At 40.6% G+C, this 14,206-nt stretch overlaps 1 protein-coding gene and 1 pseudogene across 2 annotated transcripts in view; both read left to right on the top strand.

Annotated features, from left to right (window-relative positions):
* UBR1 (ubiquitin protein ligase E3 component n-recognin 1) overlaps window positions 1-14,206 on the top strand; it is a 159,233-nt gene that overhangs the window by 131,699 nt on the left and 13,328 nt on the right. For both annotated transcript variants that reach the window (XR_009185086.2, XM_058294018.2), the window contains exons 38-42: window positions 363-430; window positions 1,463-1,613; window positions 9,729-9,816; window positions 11,933-12,066; window positions 13,449-13,557. Coding sequence is in view for 1 of the 2 variants with exons in the window: in XM_058294018.2 (XP_058150001.1) it covers window positions 363-430; window positions 1,463-1,613; window positions 9,729-9,816; window positions 11,933-12,066; window positions 13,449-13,557 (550 nt within the window). In the remaining variant the exon portion in view is untranslated. The remainder of the gene's footprint in view (window positions 1-362; window positions 431-1,462; window positions 1,614-9,728; window positions 9,817-11,932; window positions 12,067-13,448; window positions 13,558-14,206) is intronic.
* LOC105746912 (coatomer subunit alpha pseudogene) lies at window positions 4,232-7,963 on the top strand (annotated as a pseudogene).

Raw genomic sequence — 14,206 nt, 5'->3', positions numbered from 1 at the left:
CAGATTATTTAGAAATGTATAGTTAGAGTAAAAAGTGGTAAGGAACATAGTATAAAATCAGTTTTTCTTGTGCATTTAACAAATATTTAATAAACAGTCTCTATTTCAGGTATACTAGTTCATTTACCTTTTCCTCCTTGATCTTATCTTTCAATCCTTAAAATGCGCCCAAGTTGTCTAGAGTCTTTTTCTCAGTTCAGTTTATCTTTTAATTTTGGTTACCGTATCTTAAGGGTGTGGTGTACAAGTTTCTGTATTTTATAACCCCATTATATTTTTGCTTTAGATATTTATATCTTGCATTCTATTTAAGCAACATTACTTTCTTACTGACTGAATCACATTAACTTTTTTTTTTAAAGTTGTTCTTCCCAACCTAAAATCAGAAGATACACCGTGCCTTCTGTCTATAGATATGTTTCATGTTTTGGTAAGTTTATTGTAACATTAAATACATATCTGTATATCTCAAGTTGTATAGTTTCATTTGTTTTTCTAGTTCAAATTGATGCTCTGTTCAAGATTGTAAATTAGTAGTCTTTAACCTATATAGTTTGATATTTTTCATTAATTCTTTTACAAATGATTTCTTAGTAAGTGTGGTACAGATTTGCCTGAGAATATCAAAATCACTTTAAAATTGAAAGCACATTTAATTTTAATAAGTCTTGTCCTACTTGGTTATGTTTAGTTGGTGTCTGTACAAGCAAACTTTTTCTAATTCTACTATAATATGCTCCCCCTCCCTTTTTTTTTTTTTTTAACTTGTTTACATTATATGTAGTGAATGACAGTGTGAACGAAATGATTATTTGGTGTTAGGGACCAGGCCATCGATGCCTCCAGGCATCTCACAAACACCTAGGGACAGGTAGCTACTGTTCTGCAAATTTCTTAGAGCACTTTTCCATCTCTGTGAATTCCTACATGGTATAACTACTACTTCAACAGTTCTACAGAGAGTGGTGGGGTGGGTGGGGGATGGGGAGGACAGTAAGGGTAGAGTATGGAGTTACTGGATGTAGAGTTAGCTAGCATTCCCATCTCTTATTGTCTAGATCTCTACCTAGAATTGTCAACCCTAACTCTGTCAGAATCTCATGGAGAACTTTTAAAAGAATACCAGTGCCTGGGACATACCTCCAAAGATTCTGGTTTCATTGGACTAGGTTGGGTCCTGTGCTTCACTGTTATTTTAAGAGCTCCCCTAGTGATTATAATGTGAGTTTTCTGAACCCCAGGGTCGAGAACCATTACCTAGACCCAGTGAAGAGATAACCTGTTTGGTGATGACCTTTGCTGTCTGTTTATGGTACTTTATATTCTAAGATATTCTCTTGAGTAACTAGGAAAAGTACAGTGGCTAAAAAAGAAAAAGAACCACAATGCAGCGCCTGGCTATAAGATTAATCAGTTTTGGTCTTTTGTTACCCATGTTTATGTCATTCATTTTCTCCCATAGGTAGGTGCTGTATTAGCATTCCCATCTTTGTATTGGGATGATCCTGTTGATCTGCAGCCATCATCAGTTAGTTCTTCCTATAACCACCTTTACCTCTTCCATTTGATCACTATGGCACACATGCTTCAGATACTTCTTACCATAGACACAGGTAAAGTTTCCATCTGGGTGTTGACTGTAAATAACATTTGCCCATGCTTTACTGGCAAAATTAATTATGCTAGTTACTAATTATATTATATATTTCTAAGTCCTGTATCAGGTCTTTGTTGAATGATCATGTATTTGGTTCTTTATGGGTGTTTTGTTTTGTTTTTTTAAAGATTTATTTATTTATTTCTCTCCCCTCCCACCCCCCACCCCTGTTATCTGTTCTCTGTGTCTATTTGCTGCGTCTTCTTTGTCCACTTCTGTTGTCGTCAGTGGCACGGGAATCTGTGTTTCTTTTCACTGCGTCATCTTGTGTCAGCTCTCCTTGTGTGCGGCGCCATTCCTGGGCAGACTGCACTTTATTTCGCACTGGGCGGCTCTCCTTACAGGGCACACTCCTTGCACATGGGACTCCCCTACGCGGGGGACACTCCTGCATGGAATGGCACTCCTTGCACACATTAGCACTGCGCATGGGCCAGCTTCACATGGGTCACGGAGGCCCGGGGTTTGAACCGTGGACCTCCCATGTGGACGCCCTAACCACTGGGCCAAGTCCGCTGCCTATGGGTGTTTTTTAAACAAGGAATAGGTAGAATAGCTGTGAAAGAGGTAATAAGGTGAACTACTTGATTGTCTAACTTGTGGCTGCTCTGCAGATATGGAAGGAGACCATTTGGACCTGCTTTTCTTTTGCTTTCAAATTCCCCAATCTCAAGGTTGAGGATTAGTGTCTTTTTTTTTAAGATTTATTTTTTATTTATTTCTCTCCCCTTCCCCCTCGTCCCCCAGTTTTCAGCTCTCTATGTCCATTCACTGTGTGTTCTTCTGTGACCACTTCTATCCTTATCAGTGGCACTGGGAATCTGTGTTTCTTTTTGTTGCATTGTCTTGTTGTGTCAGCTCTCCATGTGTGCAGTGCCATTCTTGGGCAGGCTGTGCTTTCTTTCGCGCTGGGCGGCTCTCCTTACGGGGCGTACTCCTTGCGTGTGGCGCTCCCTTATGCAGGGGACATCCCGGTGTGGCATGGCACTCCTTGTGCACATCAGCACTGCGCATGGGCCAGCTCCACACAGGTCAGGGAGGCTCGGGGTTTGAACCATGGACCTCCCATGTGGTAGACGGACGCCCTAGGCATTGGGCCAAGTCTGCTTCCTGAGGATTAGTGTCTTGAAGATTGGTCCCTATCTGAGTACTTTTAACCTTTTGGTACACCTGTCTATAAAGCCAATCTTAATTCCTCCAGCTAGAAAGATAGTACTTTGTTCATCTTGTAGTACTTATCACATAGCGTCTTGTTTTATACTTATTTGTGGATATATCTTATTGTTGTTCCAATCTTTTCCCCTCTCTGTTCTTTTATTTCCACTGGAAGTTTCTTGATGATAGAGAACATTCAAATATCAAAATCTTCCCTCCTTATCTTCAAGGAGCTAGCAATCTCTGTTATACCTAAGTACTCATTAACTGTTTTTTGAATGAATGTTCATTTGAGACTACATAATATTAACATTATTTAGTTATGATATAATCATTCCTATAGACTCTGCTCTTAATAGAATGTGAAGTATGATTCTGGGTATCAGTAGCCAGTAGGGCCACTGAAAGTTCAGAAAATGTAGACGACAGATAATTAAAGTGGCTTTTGTATAATATCTAGCAAAACTACATAAGCCCTTACCTTTTTTAATTTTTTAAAATTATTGTTTAATTTTTTTTTTAAAGATACATAGATCACAAAAAAACGTTACATTAAAAAATATAAGAGGGAAGTGGATTTGGCTTAATGGATAGAGCATCTACCTACCACATGGGACGTCCAGAGTTCAAACCCAGGGCCTCCTGACCTGTTGGTGAGCTGGCCCATGCGCAGTGCTGATGTGCTCAAGGAGTGCCATGCCATACAGGGTGTCCCCCATATAGGGGAGCCCCACACACAAGGAGTGTGCCCCATAAGGAGAGCTGTCCCGTGTGAAAAAAGTGTGGCCTGCCCAGGGTGTCACCACATACACTGAGTGCTGATGCAGCAAGATGACGCAACAAAAAGAGACACAGATTCCTGGTGCAGCTGACAAGAATACAGGCGGACACAGAAGAACATACAGTGAATGGACATAGAGAACAGACAACTTGGGGGTGGGGGAGAAATAAATTAAAAATAAATCTTTAAAAAAAAAAAAAAATATATATATATATACATATATATGTATTTATATATAAGAAGTTCCCAGAAAGCAGCTGTGACTCATTCGATTGGGCTCCCGTCTGCCATATGGGAGGCCGTGGGTTTGCGTCCCAGGGCTTCCTTATGAAGGCAAGCTGGCCCACGCCTGCGGAGAGCTGATGGCCCATGCCCGCAGAGAGCTTGTATAGCAAGATGATGCAACAAAAAGTGAGACAAGCAGACACAGAAGAATGTACAGCGAATGGACACAGAAAACAGACAGCGAGCAAGCCGCAAGGTGGGGGGAGGGTAATAAATAAATACACACACACACTCCTCCCACATGCATTATTTGGCATAGTAAACCAGAAGTAACTCAGCTGTTGGTTGGAGATTGGCTGAATAATCTATGTTGTATTAATATAATGAATTATTATGCAACTATGAAAAAAGAATGAAAGATTCTGGTGTTCGAGGCAGAGGGGAGCTGACGTGGAAGCTACTGAAGGAGAGCAGGGAATGGCAGGGCTTGGAGTAGGACCTCAAAGCTGGACGTCCAAAGGATGCTAACCAAGTTTGAGACCAAGAGCGTGCAGTTCAAAGGGCTCAGTTTTCATCCCAAAAGACCACTGTTTGTCTCAGGAGGAGATGACTACAAGAGTAAGGTTTGGAATTACAAGCTTTGGCATTGTCTCTTCATTGCTTGGGCACTTAGATTACACCCACACCACATTTTTTCATCGTGAGTATCCATGTATTTGAGTACCTCAGATGATCAGACCATCTTGAGTGTGGAATGACAGTCTAGGACCTGTGTCTGTGTGTTAACAGGGCACAACCACTATGTATGCATGCTCAGCTCCACCCCTCAGAAGACCCAATTGTATCAGCTGGCCTAGACCAGACTTTGTGTGTTTGGGATATTTCTGGCCTAAGGAAAAAAAACGTGTCCCCTGGTGCAGTGGATTCAGATGTGAGAGGAATAACCGGGGTTGATCTATTTGGAACTACAGATGCAGTGGTGAAACGTGTGCTGCCGAGTCATGATATTGGAGTAACCTGGGCTGCCTTCCACCCCACAGTGCCATGCCCCTTATTGTATCTGGTGTAGATGAGTGTCAAGTGAAGATCTGGTGCATGAACGAATCACAGGCATGAGAGGTTGATACCTACCGAGGCCATTACAACAATGTTTCTTATGCTGTCTTCCACCCGCACCAAGAATTGATCCTTAGCAATTCTGAGGACAATAATATCCAAGTTTGGGAGACTAAGAGGACTGGGGTTCAAACCTTCTCCAGGGATCATCATCATTTCTAGGTCCTGGCTGCCTACCCCAATCTCAATCTCTTTGCTTCAGGCTACAATGGTGGCTTGACTGTGTTTAAACTGGAACAAGAACAACCTGCCTATGCTGTTCATGGCAATATGTCAAGGACCAGTTCTTATGTCATTTAGATTTCAGCAGCTCCAAAGATGTAACTGTTATGCAGTTGCAGAATGGTTCCAAGTTTCCAGTGTTCAATATATCACATTGTCCAGCAGAAAATGAATTTCTACTGTGTACAAGAGCCAGCAATTTAGAGAATAGAACTTAGAACCTGTATACCATCCCCAAGGATACTGACTCCCAGAATCCTGATGCCCCTGAAATGAAATGATCCTCAGGCCTGACAGCTGTTTGGGTTGCTTGAAATCAGTTTGCTGTCCTAGATTTGATGCATTCACTTATGATCAAGAATCTAAAGAACGAGATTACCAAAAAAGGGACAGGTGTCTAACTGTGATGAGGTCTTCTATGCTGGCACAGGCAACCTCCTGCTTTGAGATATGGACTCTTATCACACTCTCGACGTACAGCAGAAACAGACTTTGGCATCTGTGAAGATTTCCAAGGTGAGATATGTTATCTGGTCAGCAGATACATTCCATGTAGCACTAATGGCCAAGCATGCCACTGTGATCTATAACCGCAAACTGGAGGCTCTTTATAACATCCATAAGAATGTATATGTCAAGTGGGGTCTGGAATGAAAATGGGGTACTTAACTGTACCACAAGCAACCACATCAAATATGCTGTTACTACTGAGGACCATGGGATCATCCAAACTGTAGATTTATCTATATATGTCACACAGGTGAAGGGCCACAATGTATATTGCCTCAACTGAGAGTGTCTTCCTCAGGCCTTGGGTACTCACCATTGATCCCACGAGTTAAAATTCATTCTGGCCCTGATCAACAGGAAATATGATGAGGTGCTACACGTGGTGAGGCATGAAAACAGACTAGGAGGCCAGTTCTTCATTGCTTATCTCCAGAAAAAGGGCTGTCCTGAAGTGGCACTACACTTTGTCAAGGATGAGAAAACTCACTTTAGTCCGGCACTGGAGTGTGGAAACATTTAGATTTCTCTGGAAGCAGCCAAAGCACTGGATGACAAGAACTGCTAGGAAAAGTTGGAAGAAGTAGCCCTGCTACAAGGGAACCATCAGATTGTGGAAATGTGGTAAGATTTTTACAAACTTTCCTTCCTGCACCTTATCTCTGGCAACCTAGAGAATCTTTGCAAGATGATGAAGATTGCTGAGATTCAAAAGGACATGAGTGGCAATTATCAAAATGCCCTATTAGTGGGTGATATATGAGAGTATGTGCAGATCCTGAAGAACTGTGGGCAGAAGTCACTGGCCTGTCTCTCAGCTGCTACCCATAGCTTAGATGAAGATGCCAAAAACCTGAAGGAGACTTTCAACCAGAGAAGGAGACAATCCCAGACATTCACCCTCATGCCAAGCTTCTCCAGCCACCTGCAGAAATCATGCCACTGGATACCAACTGGCCCTTATTGACTGTGTCCAAAGTATTCTTTGAAGGCTCCATTGCCAGTAAGGGAAAGGAAGGAGCACTGGCTGCTGACATTGACATTGACCCTGAGGGTACTGAGGGATGGGGAGAGGATGCAGAGCTGCAACTGAATGAATGTGGGTTTGTGGAGGCTACAGAAGGTTTGGGGGATGATGCTCTTGGAAAAGGACAGGAAGAAGGAGGTGGCTGGGATGTAGAAGCAGAGTTGGAGCTCCCTTCTGAGCTGGATGTACCCCCTGGGGGGAGCTAGTGGGTCTGAGGGTGGGCTCTTTGTTCCTCCAACCAAGGGAACTAGCCCAGCTCAGATATCTGGTGTAGTAACTCTCAATTTTCAGTTGATCACATCCTGGCAGGCTCTTTTGAAAGAGCCGTGCAGCTTTTTCATAAATAAGTAGGGGTAACCCAGTTTGGCCCCTACAATCAACTGTTTCTAAAGACATTGGCCCGGGGCCATATTACCTATCAAGCTCTGCCCTGCCTGCCTTCCATGTATGGCTACCTTCATGACAATTGGAGGGATACAGGATTGAAGAATGGTCTACCAGCTGTAGGCCTGAAACTTAAAGACCTTATCCAATATGCAGCTTTGCTACCAGTTTACCACAGTTGGCAAATTTAAGCAAACTGTGGAAAGATTACATTCCATTCTATTCAGTGTGCCACTTCTTGTTGTGGACAATAAACAGTAGATTTCAGAGGCCCAGCAACTCATCACCATTTACCCTGAATACATGGAGACAGAAAGGAAGACGCTTCCTGAAAAGTCTCTGGAACAACAAAAGCACATCTGTAAGATGGCAGCCTATTTCACCCATTCAAACCTGCAACCTGTAATACATGATCCTGGTCCTATATACAGCCCTCAACCTCTTCTTCAAGCTTAAAAACTTCTAGACAGCTGCCACCTTTGCTTGGCACCTGGTGGAGCTCAGGTCCAAGCCTGCAGTGGCTCAGCAGACCTGAAAAATCCTGTCTGCCTGTAAGAAGAACCCCACAGATGCCTGCCAGCTCAATTATGACACGCACAACCCCTTTAACATCTGTGCTGCATCTTACCGCCCCATCTCCTGAGGAAAGCCAGTGGAGAAATGTCTACTTAGTGGAGCCTGCTCTTCTCCTAAGTTCCAGGGTCAAATCTGCAGGGTCACTACAATGACAGGAATTGGCAAAGATGTGATTGGTCTAAGGATCAGTCCTCTGCAGTTTCGCTAAGGCCAGCTTTTTGTGCAGGGGGGAATCACCATATTTTCTTTCAGATAGTTAGTCTCTATATATCCTCCTAACTCCCTGCCTCCTCCCAGCTACCCTTCAGATTTCTGTTTGGCTCTCTTTGCCCTAAAACCTAGTGTCTTTTTCTTTTCTACTATGGCTTAAAAAAATGTCTAAACTTCTTTGCCTATGACGACTTCTCATCTTCTCAAGGTGACTAAGGTTGTGGTCATAGTTGCCTTGCCTTCTCAGCTTAGATATTTCAAGGAACAAATGAAAACTCAGTAATGGACATTGTTGATAAATTCATTCATTCAGTATTTATCTCTTTTTCCTCCCCACCACCTTTGTATCCATTTTACTAGAAAGGAATGGGATTTAATAAGATAACATTTTTTACTCACCCTCCCAAACTCTTAGCCATCTCCCTTTTTTTTTTTTTTTGGCATTGGAATTCCCAAGCAAAGGAGTATGTGTGCCCAGAAATTTAAAGTCTGGGAGGGAACCATTTAGTTTTCCAGAAATGCCATCACTTTAGGTTGATTTGTCTTCTGAAACCATTGTTCTGTTTTGTTTCTCACAGTGAATAAAGTAAATTTCTACCAAAAAAGGGGGGAAAAAGGACTGAAGGAAATCTCTACTGATATAATGTTATCTCTAGGATAGTGAAAAAGGAGGGTGTACAGAACAGTGATTATAGTATAGCACCTTTGTGTAAAGTGTTTTACATGTATATATGCATTTATATAGTTAAATAATTTCATATTTGCTCATATTTTTTGAAAAAGAAACAGTAGAAGTATAAGAAAAAAACACTAATTAAAAAGTTGTCTGCTAGAGGTAAGATAAAGGGGACTAGGTATCTAAGCAAGATTCCTGTGAGTGTCCTTTTTTTTTTTTAATATATATTTTTTTACTTTAGAACCTTATGTTTTCATTAAAAGAAAACAAATCAAAATGAAGGAAAATAATTTTTTTAAATAGAAAACAGATAAACTTAGCTATCAAATAGATTAAAAAATAAATCAGGGGAAGTGGACTTGGCCCTATGGATAGGGCATCCGCCCACCACATGGGAGGTCTGCGGTTCAAACCCCGGGCCTCCTTGACCCATGTGGAGCTGGCCCATGCACAGTGCTGATGTGCGCAAGAAGTGCCCTGCTACACAGGGGTGTCCCCGGTGTAGGGGAGCCCCCTGTGCAAGGAGTGCGCCCCTTAAGGGGAGCCGCCCAGCGCGAAAGAAAGCGCAGCCTGCCCAAGAATGGTGCTACACACACACAGAGCTGACACAGCAAGATGACACAACAAAAAGAAAACACAGATGCCCGGTGCCGCTGATAAGGATAGAAGCGGTCACAGAAGAACACACAGCGAATAGGCACAGAGAGCAGAAACGGGAGGGGGAGGGAGAGAGAAATAAATAAATAAATCTTAAAAAAAGATAGGTGAATGGAGGAAAAAGTTTCCACCAAGTTCTGTTTATATGGTCTAACAGGTTCTGTTTAAAAGCATGAGGCAAGACAGTGACCTGCCTCCCTTTCTAGAGGTTGAAATTTTTACCTGCTGGCTAAGACTCATAGGAATCCAGGGCAGGTAGATGATCGCTAAATTATTTACCTGGTTATATTATTATGATGTAAATATTTATTACACAAGTCTGAGATTCTGCTCTGTTTGTTTCTCCAGCCAATAAAGTTAAACTATCCATTTTAATATTCAGAATTAACTTTAGATTGTGAACAAAGGAAAGAAGAAAGAACTTCATTTTAGTCACCATTGTTTATTATCCTGGAACCATGATAATTGGGGTGTGATTTATAAATTGTGAATAACAACAAGTTCATGAATTTATCATACAGAATTTCTTTTCCAGAACTCCCCCTTGCTCAGGTTCAAGAAGACAGTGAAGAAGCTCGGTCTGCATCTTCTTTCTTTGCAGAAGTTTCGCAATATATGAATGGGTGAGTAGCAGTCCATTAATCCATTCTCCTTCAGTATTGTTTTAATACTTCCACGTCTTTGTTCATTTCTTTGACAAGTATAAAACTCTTGAACCATTTCAACTCCAACTTTTAGAAATCAGTTAGGGACTTTTAGTATGTGGCTTTGTTTGCTACAGGATAGACTTACAGTGAAGAAAAGTTAATGTATTAGTCAGCCAAAGGGGTGCTGATGCAAAGTACCAGAAATTTGTTGACTTTTATAAAGGGTATTTATTTGGGTTAAAAGCTTACAATTAACAAGGCCCAAAAGGTCCAACTCAGGATTGCTTTTTCACCAAAGATGGTTGCTGATCTCTGAGAGGGTTCAGCCTTCTTTCCTCTCAGCCTCAGGCTGGCATAGGGCTTGTCTCTCAGGGCTTCCTCTTCCTCTTAAGGCTCTGTGGTCCCAACTTCTTCCCAGTCTCAGCTATAGGCTGTCCAGCAAATGGCCCATCTCTCCTCCTGGGGCCACAGGATCCAAGTTCTTATTTCCACCATGTCTGTGGAGCTCTCTCTCTTCTTGTGTCTTCTGTGAGTGTCCGCTTACATCTGCCCACCAAAGGGGCGGGGACTCAACCCTGACTCATGCCCTACTGAAAAGATTGAACCAAAGCCCTAATGTTTGCTGAATTTAATGTATTCAAACAATATCATGCCCAGAAGAACAGACCAGTTTACAAACATAATCTCTCCTTTGGGGATTCATAAATAATCTCAAACTGCCACAGTTACTTTGAACATTTTGTTTTGAAGTAAGGGAATAGTAGGTTGGAGTAACAGCTACTCATTTATTTGTTTTTAATATCAAAACCATCTTTAATACATCTTTATTCATGTAAACTTTTCTGAGAACATGGGGAAATCAGAATTTTAATAAATGGCAGCATTTAGAATTTAAATAAATGTAGAAAATAAAAGATCAGTTGTCTTTTTACAGCAGTCCCTACAATTCTGTGCACTTAAATAACTAGAGGGTTTTGTTTTTTTTTTTAAGATTTATTTATTTATTTATTTCTCTTCCCCACCCCCACCCCAGTTGTCTGTTCTCTCTGTCTATTTGCTGCGTCGTCTTTGTCTGCTTCTGTTGTTGTCAGCTGCACGGGAATCTGTGTTTCTTTTTGTTAGCTCTCCGTATATGCAGTGCCATTCTTAGGCTGCACTTTCTTTCACACTGGGCAGCTCTCCTTATGGGGCGCACTCCTTGCGCTTGGGGCTCCCCTACATGGGGGACGCCCCTGCATGGCACAGCACTCCTTGCGGGCATCAGCACTGCACGTGGGCCAGCTCCACAGGGGTCAAGGAGGCCCTGGGTTTGAACCATGGACCTCCCATGTGATAGAAGGTTGCCCTAACCACTGGGCCGTGTCCGCCGCCTAGAGGGGTTTTTTTTTAGGCTGTTGTAATATGTGAAATGTATTGGCAGTACAGAGGATAAAGCCAAAATATAGTAGGAGTGCTCTGCTGAGCGTCAACTGGTGCCAAGTTTCCTCTTTATTTCTACCTTCTTCACTACTCAATTTTTTTAAAAATTTTATTTATTCTTTTTTTTTTTTTAATATTACATTAAAAAAATATGAGTTCCCCATTCACCGCGACCTCCCCCACCCAACCACTCCCCCCCCACACTACTCAATTTTAATAGAGAAATCAGGAAAGCATTAATTTTTTTTTGTTGCTAACTTACCTGCATTGGTTAGTTATTGATAAATATTTCTGTTCTACAGCACATTTTCGGTTTTTTAAATTAAAAAAAAAAAAAGCACATTTTAAAGTAGGTTTTTTTTTTTTTTTTTTTGCTGCATTTTGTATTTTTATTGTTAGACTTGGTTTGGTTTTTGATTGTGCATACGAAAAAGGAGAAAGTTCTTTGCCTTAAAATCTACATGGTAAAATATGCAAAAATTGTGACTTTCCTTAGGAAACTATTAGGAGATTTAAAGATAGAAGCTAATGCTCAGTATTATTTTGTTTTAAATGTTTAAAAATTAAATGGGTATAAAAATTATTAAAATGCTTATGTCTTTGAAAGGCGATGTGTTTAAATCTAATATTTTTAGACTGAACAGCATTCTCTTCTGAAATTTCTGTTTCTTAGCTGCGTTAGATGTGGTATTCCTGGCTGGTATTTGTGGATCTCTTTGAGGAATGGCATCACCCCTTACCTTCGCTGTGCTGCATTGTTTTTTCATTATTTGCTTGGGGTAACTCCACCTGAGGAACTGTTTATCAGTAAGTAGGAAAATGAAATTGCAGTTATAAATGAGAAACTATTTTTCTGTTTTTACCTTCAAGTTTAAGAATGCAAGGCCAGAGCAAGCAGAACCACTTCTTTGCTTCCAAACTTTTTCATCTGTGTGTTCACCCCCTGCCCCAGAGTATGTTAAAAATGAAGTTAAAAGTCATCCTCACAGTGTGCAAGACCTATTTTTGGCTCCTATCTATCTGTAGTTTATAAAATGCCTACAAGTAAAATATTAACTGGTAGGATATACAAGAAATGAGAAACATTGCTTGCCTTTTAATGAGAACTATCTAGGCAGAGGAAAACTTCATTCATCTGCTATTTGAATTTTAAACATGTGAATATGTCTATTATAAAAGTATAAAAATACTGCTCTGAAAGGCCTATTGGAACCACCCAGTGCCATGCATGTTAGAACAACAGGGTCATTTTCCTTATCCTTTACTTGCCTCTAAATGTAGACCAAAGTAGAGAAAACCTCCTTGTGACTTTATATGGGTAAAAGTAAGAATGTTGGTATGATTGCTCAGAGATTCTTCCCTTTGTCCTTTGAGAATAAAACCGACTAGGGTCAGTTTTTCTCACTGTAATCTCATTTATCTTGAATGGAGTTCAGGATTTAGTTGATAACAGGTTTGTCCTGATTCTATATAAAATAGGAGCCCACTTTCCAAATAGTTGCCAGAGCAGATCTGTGTTTATACAAAAAAATTATTTATTTATTATCTAGTAGGTGCCACAGTACAGCAGTGAATAAAATAAGTCCTTACCTACAAAGATTTTTCTTTTATTGGGAGAAGTCCAAATATAAACAAACATCAAAATAAATATATAATGTCAAGTGGTGATACATGCTGCAAAGAAAAATAAAGCAGGTCATGGGAATAGAGAGTGCTAGGGCCAGACTGGGGAGTTCTTTTAACGAGGTATCATGGAACGCTTCTCTAGAAGAATAAGCAGTGCAGAGAGTTGAAGGAAGGTTTCAAATAAATAAGGATTGTGGTGGGCCTAGTCAGAGAACAGCAAAGAGATGAGTGTGACTAAAGCACAGTGAGAAAGGGGAGGATGGTAGGAGATGAAGTATGAGAGACAGCCAGAGGCAGGTCATGTAAGGCCTTTATGCCATAATAAGGACTTTTAATTTTATACTAAGAATAGTGATTAGACATTAGATATTGGGAGGGACTAATCTGAAGAGTGCCTCGATCAGATATATGTTTTAAAGGGATCACTTTGGCTTCTTTGCCATTCACAGTTTTATATAGTACAAAATGTATGTATAGAGTATTATATAAACTATGAAGAAACTCTGATAATAGGTTGACCAGGTAAGATTAATGTGTTATATTTTTTTAAAATTTTCTTTCAGATTCTGCAGACGGAGAGTACAATGCACTTTGTAGCTATCTATCTTTACCTACAAATTTGTTCATGCTTTTCCAGGAATATTGGGATACTGTAAGGCCCTTGCTTCAGAGGTACTATGGGGTAATCACTTCTTGGTCTTTTGGCTAAGATCAAGTGTAGAGGTACTGTGGGGGCAAAATGACATTGCTGTGTTATTATACACTTTGGAAATTTTAAATTAGATTATTTACTAAGCTTTTAGATTGATTGAAAGGGGTAGTAAAAATAGGAGATTCTTACTTCACACACTTAAAGGAGTAGGGATAAAACCAGCCAGCTATAGGCACCTGGGATTTCTACTTGTTCCGTCATGACTACCATTCATTGTGCTTATTTTCTTGACAGCTGGTGTCTCATACCATTTTTAAATCAGGGGAAAAAATCATACTGCTAGCAGTCATAGAGTCACAATTAAATGTCAGAAGAATCCAAATTGGGGCTATATCCAAAACAGGAATGTCTGATAGCATACATCTCAGGAGACTGTCTGAGGAGAGAAAGAAATTTGATAGATCAAAAAGTTTCCATTAAACTTCCTGAGGAGGGGTATTTTTCTCTCAAAAACTTTCTACTTTATCATTATGTTGACTTTCTGTATCCCCATCAACCCTCCTAACTTCTAGTCTTTTCCCCTACTATTTTTTATCTGTTTTAGTTTACTAAAGCTGCCAAAGGCAATGTACCAGAAATGGGTTGGCTTTTACAATGGGGGTTTACAAG

This window comes from Dasypus novemcinctus, chromosome 3 (genome assembly GCF_030445035.2).
Source record: "Dasypus novemcinctus isolate mDasNov1 chromosome 3, mDasNov1.1.hap2, whole genome shotgun sequence".
Taxonomy (NCBI): Eukaryota; Metazoa; Chordata; class Mammalia; order Cingulata; family Dasypodidae; genus Dasypus; species Dasypus novemcinctus.
The sequence above is the reverse complement of the archived record's forward strand: the minus strand, read 5'-3'. Positions and strand labels throughout refer to the sequence as shown.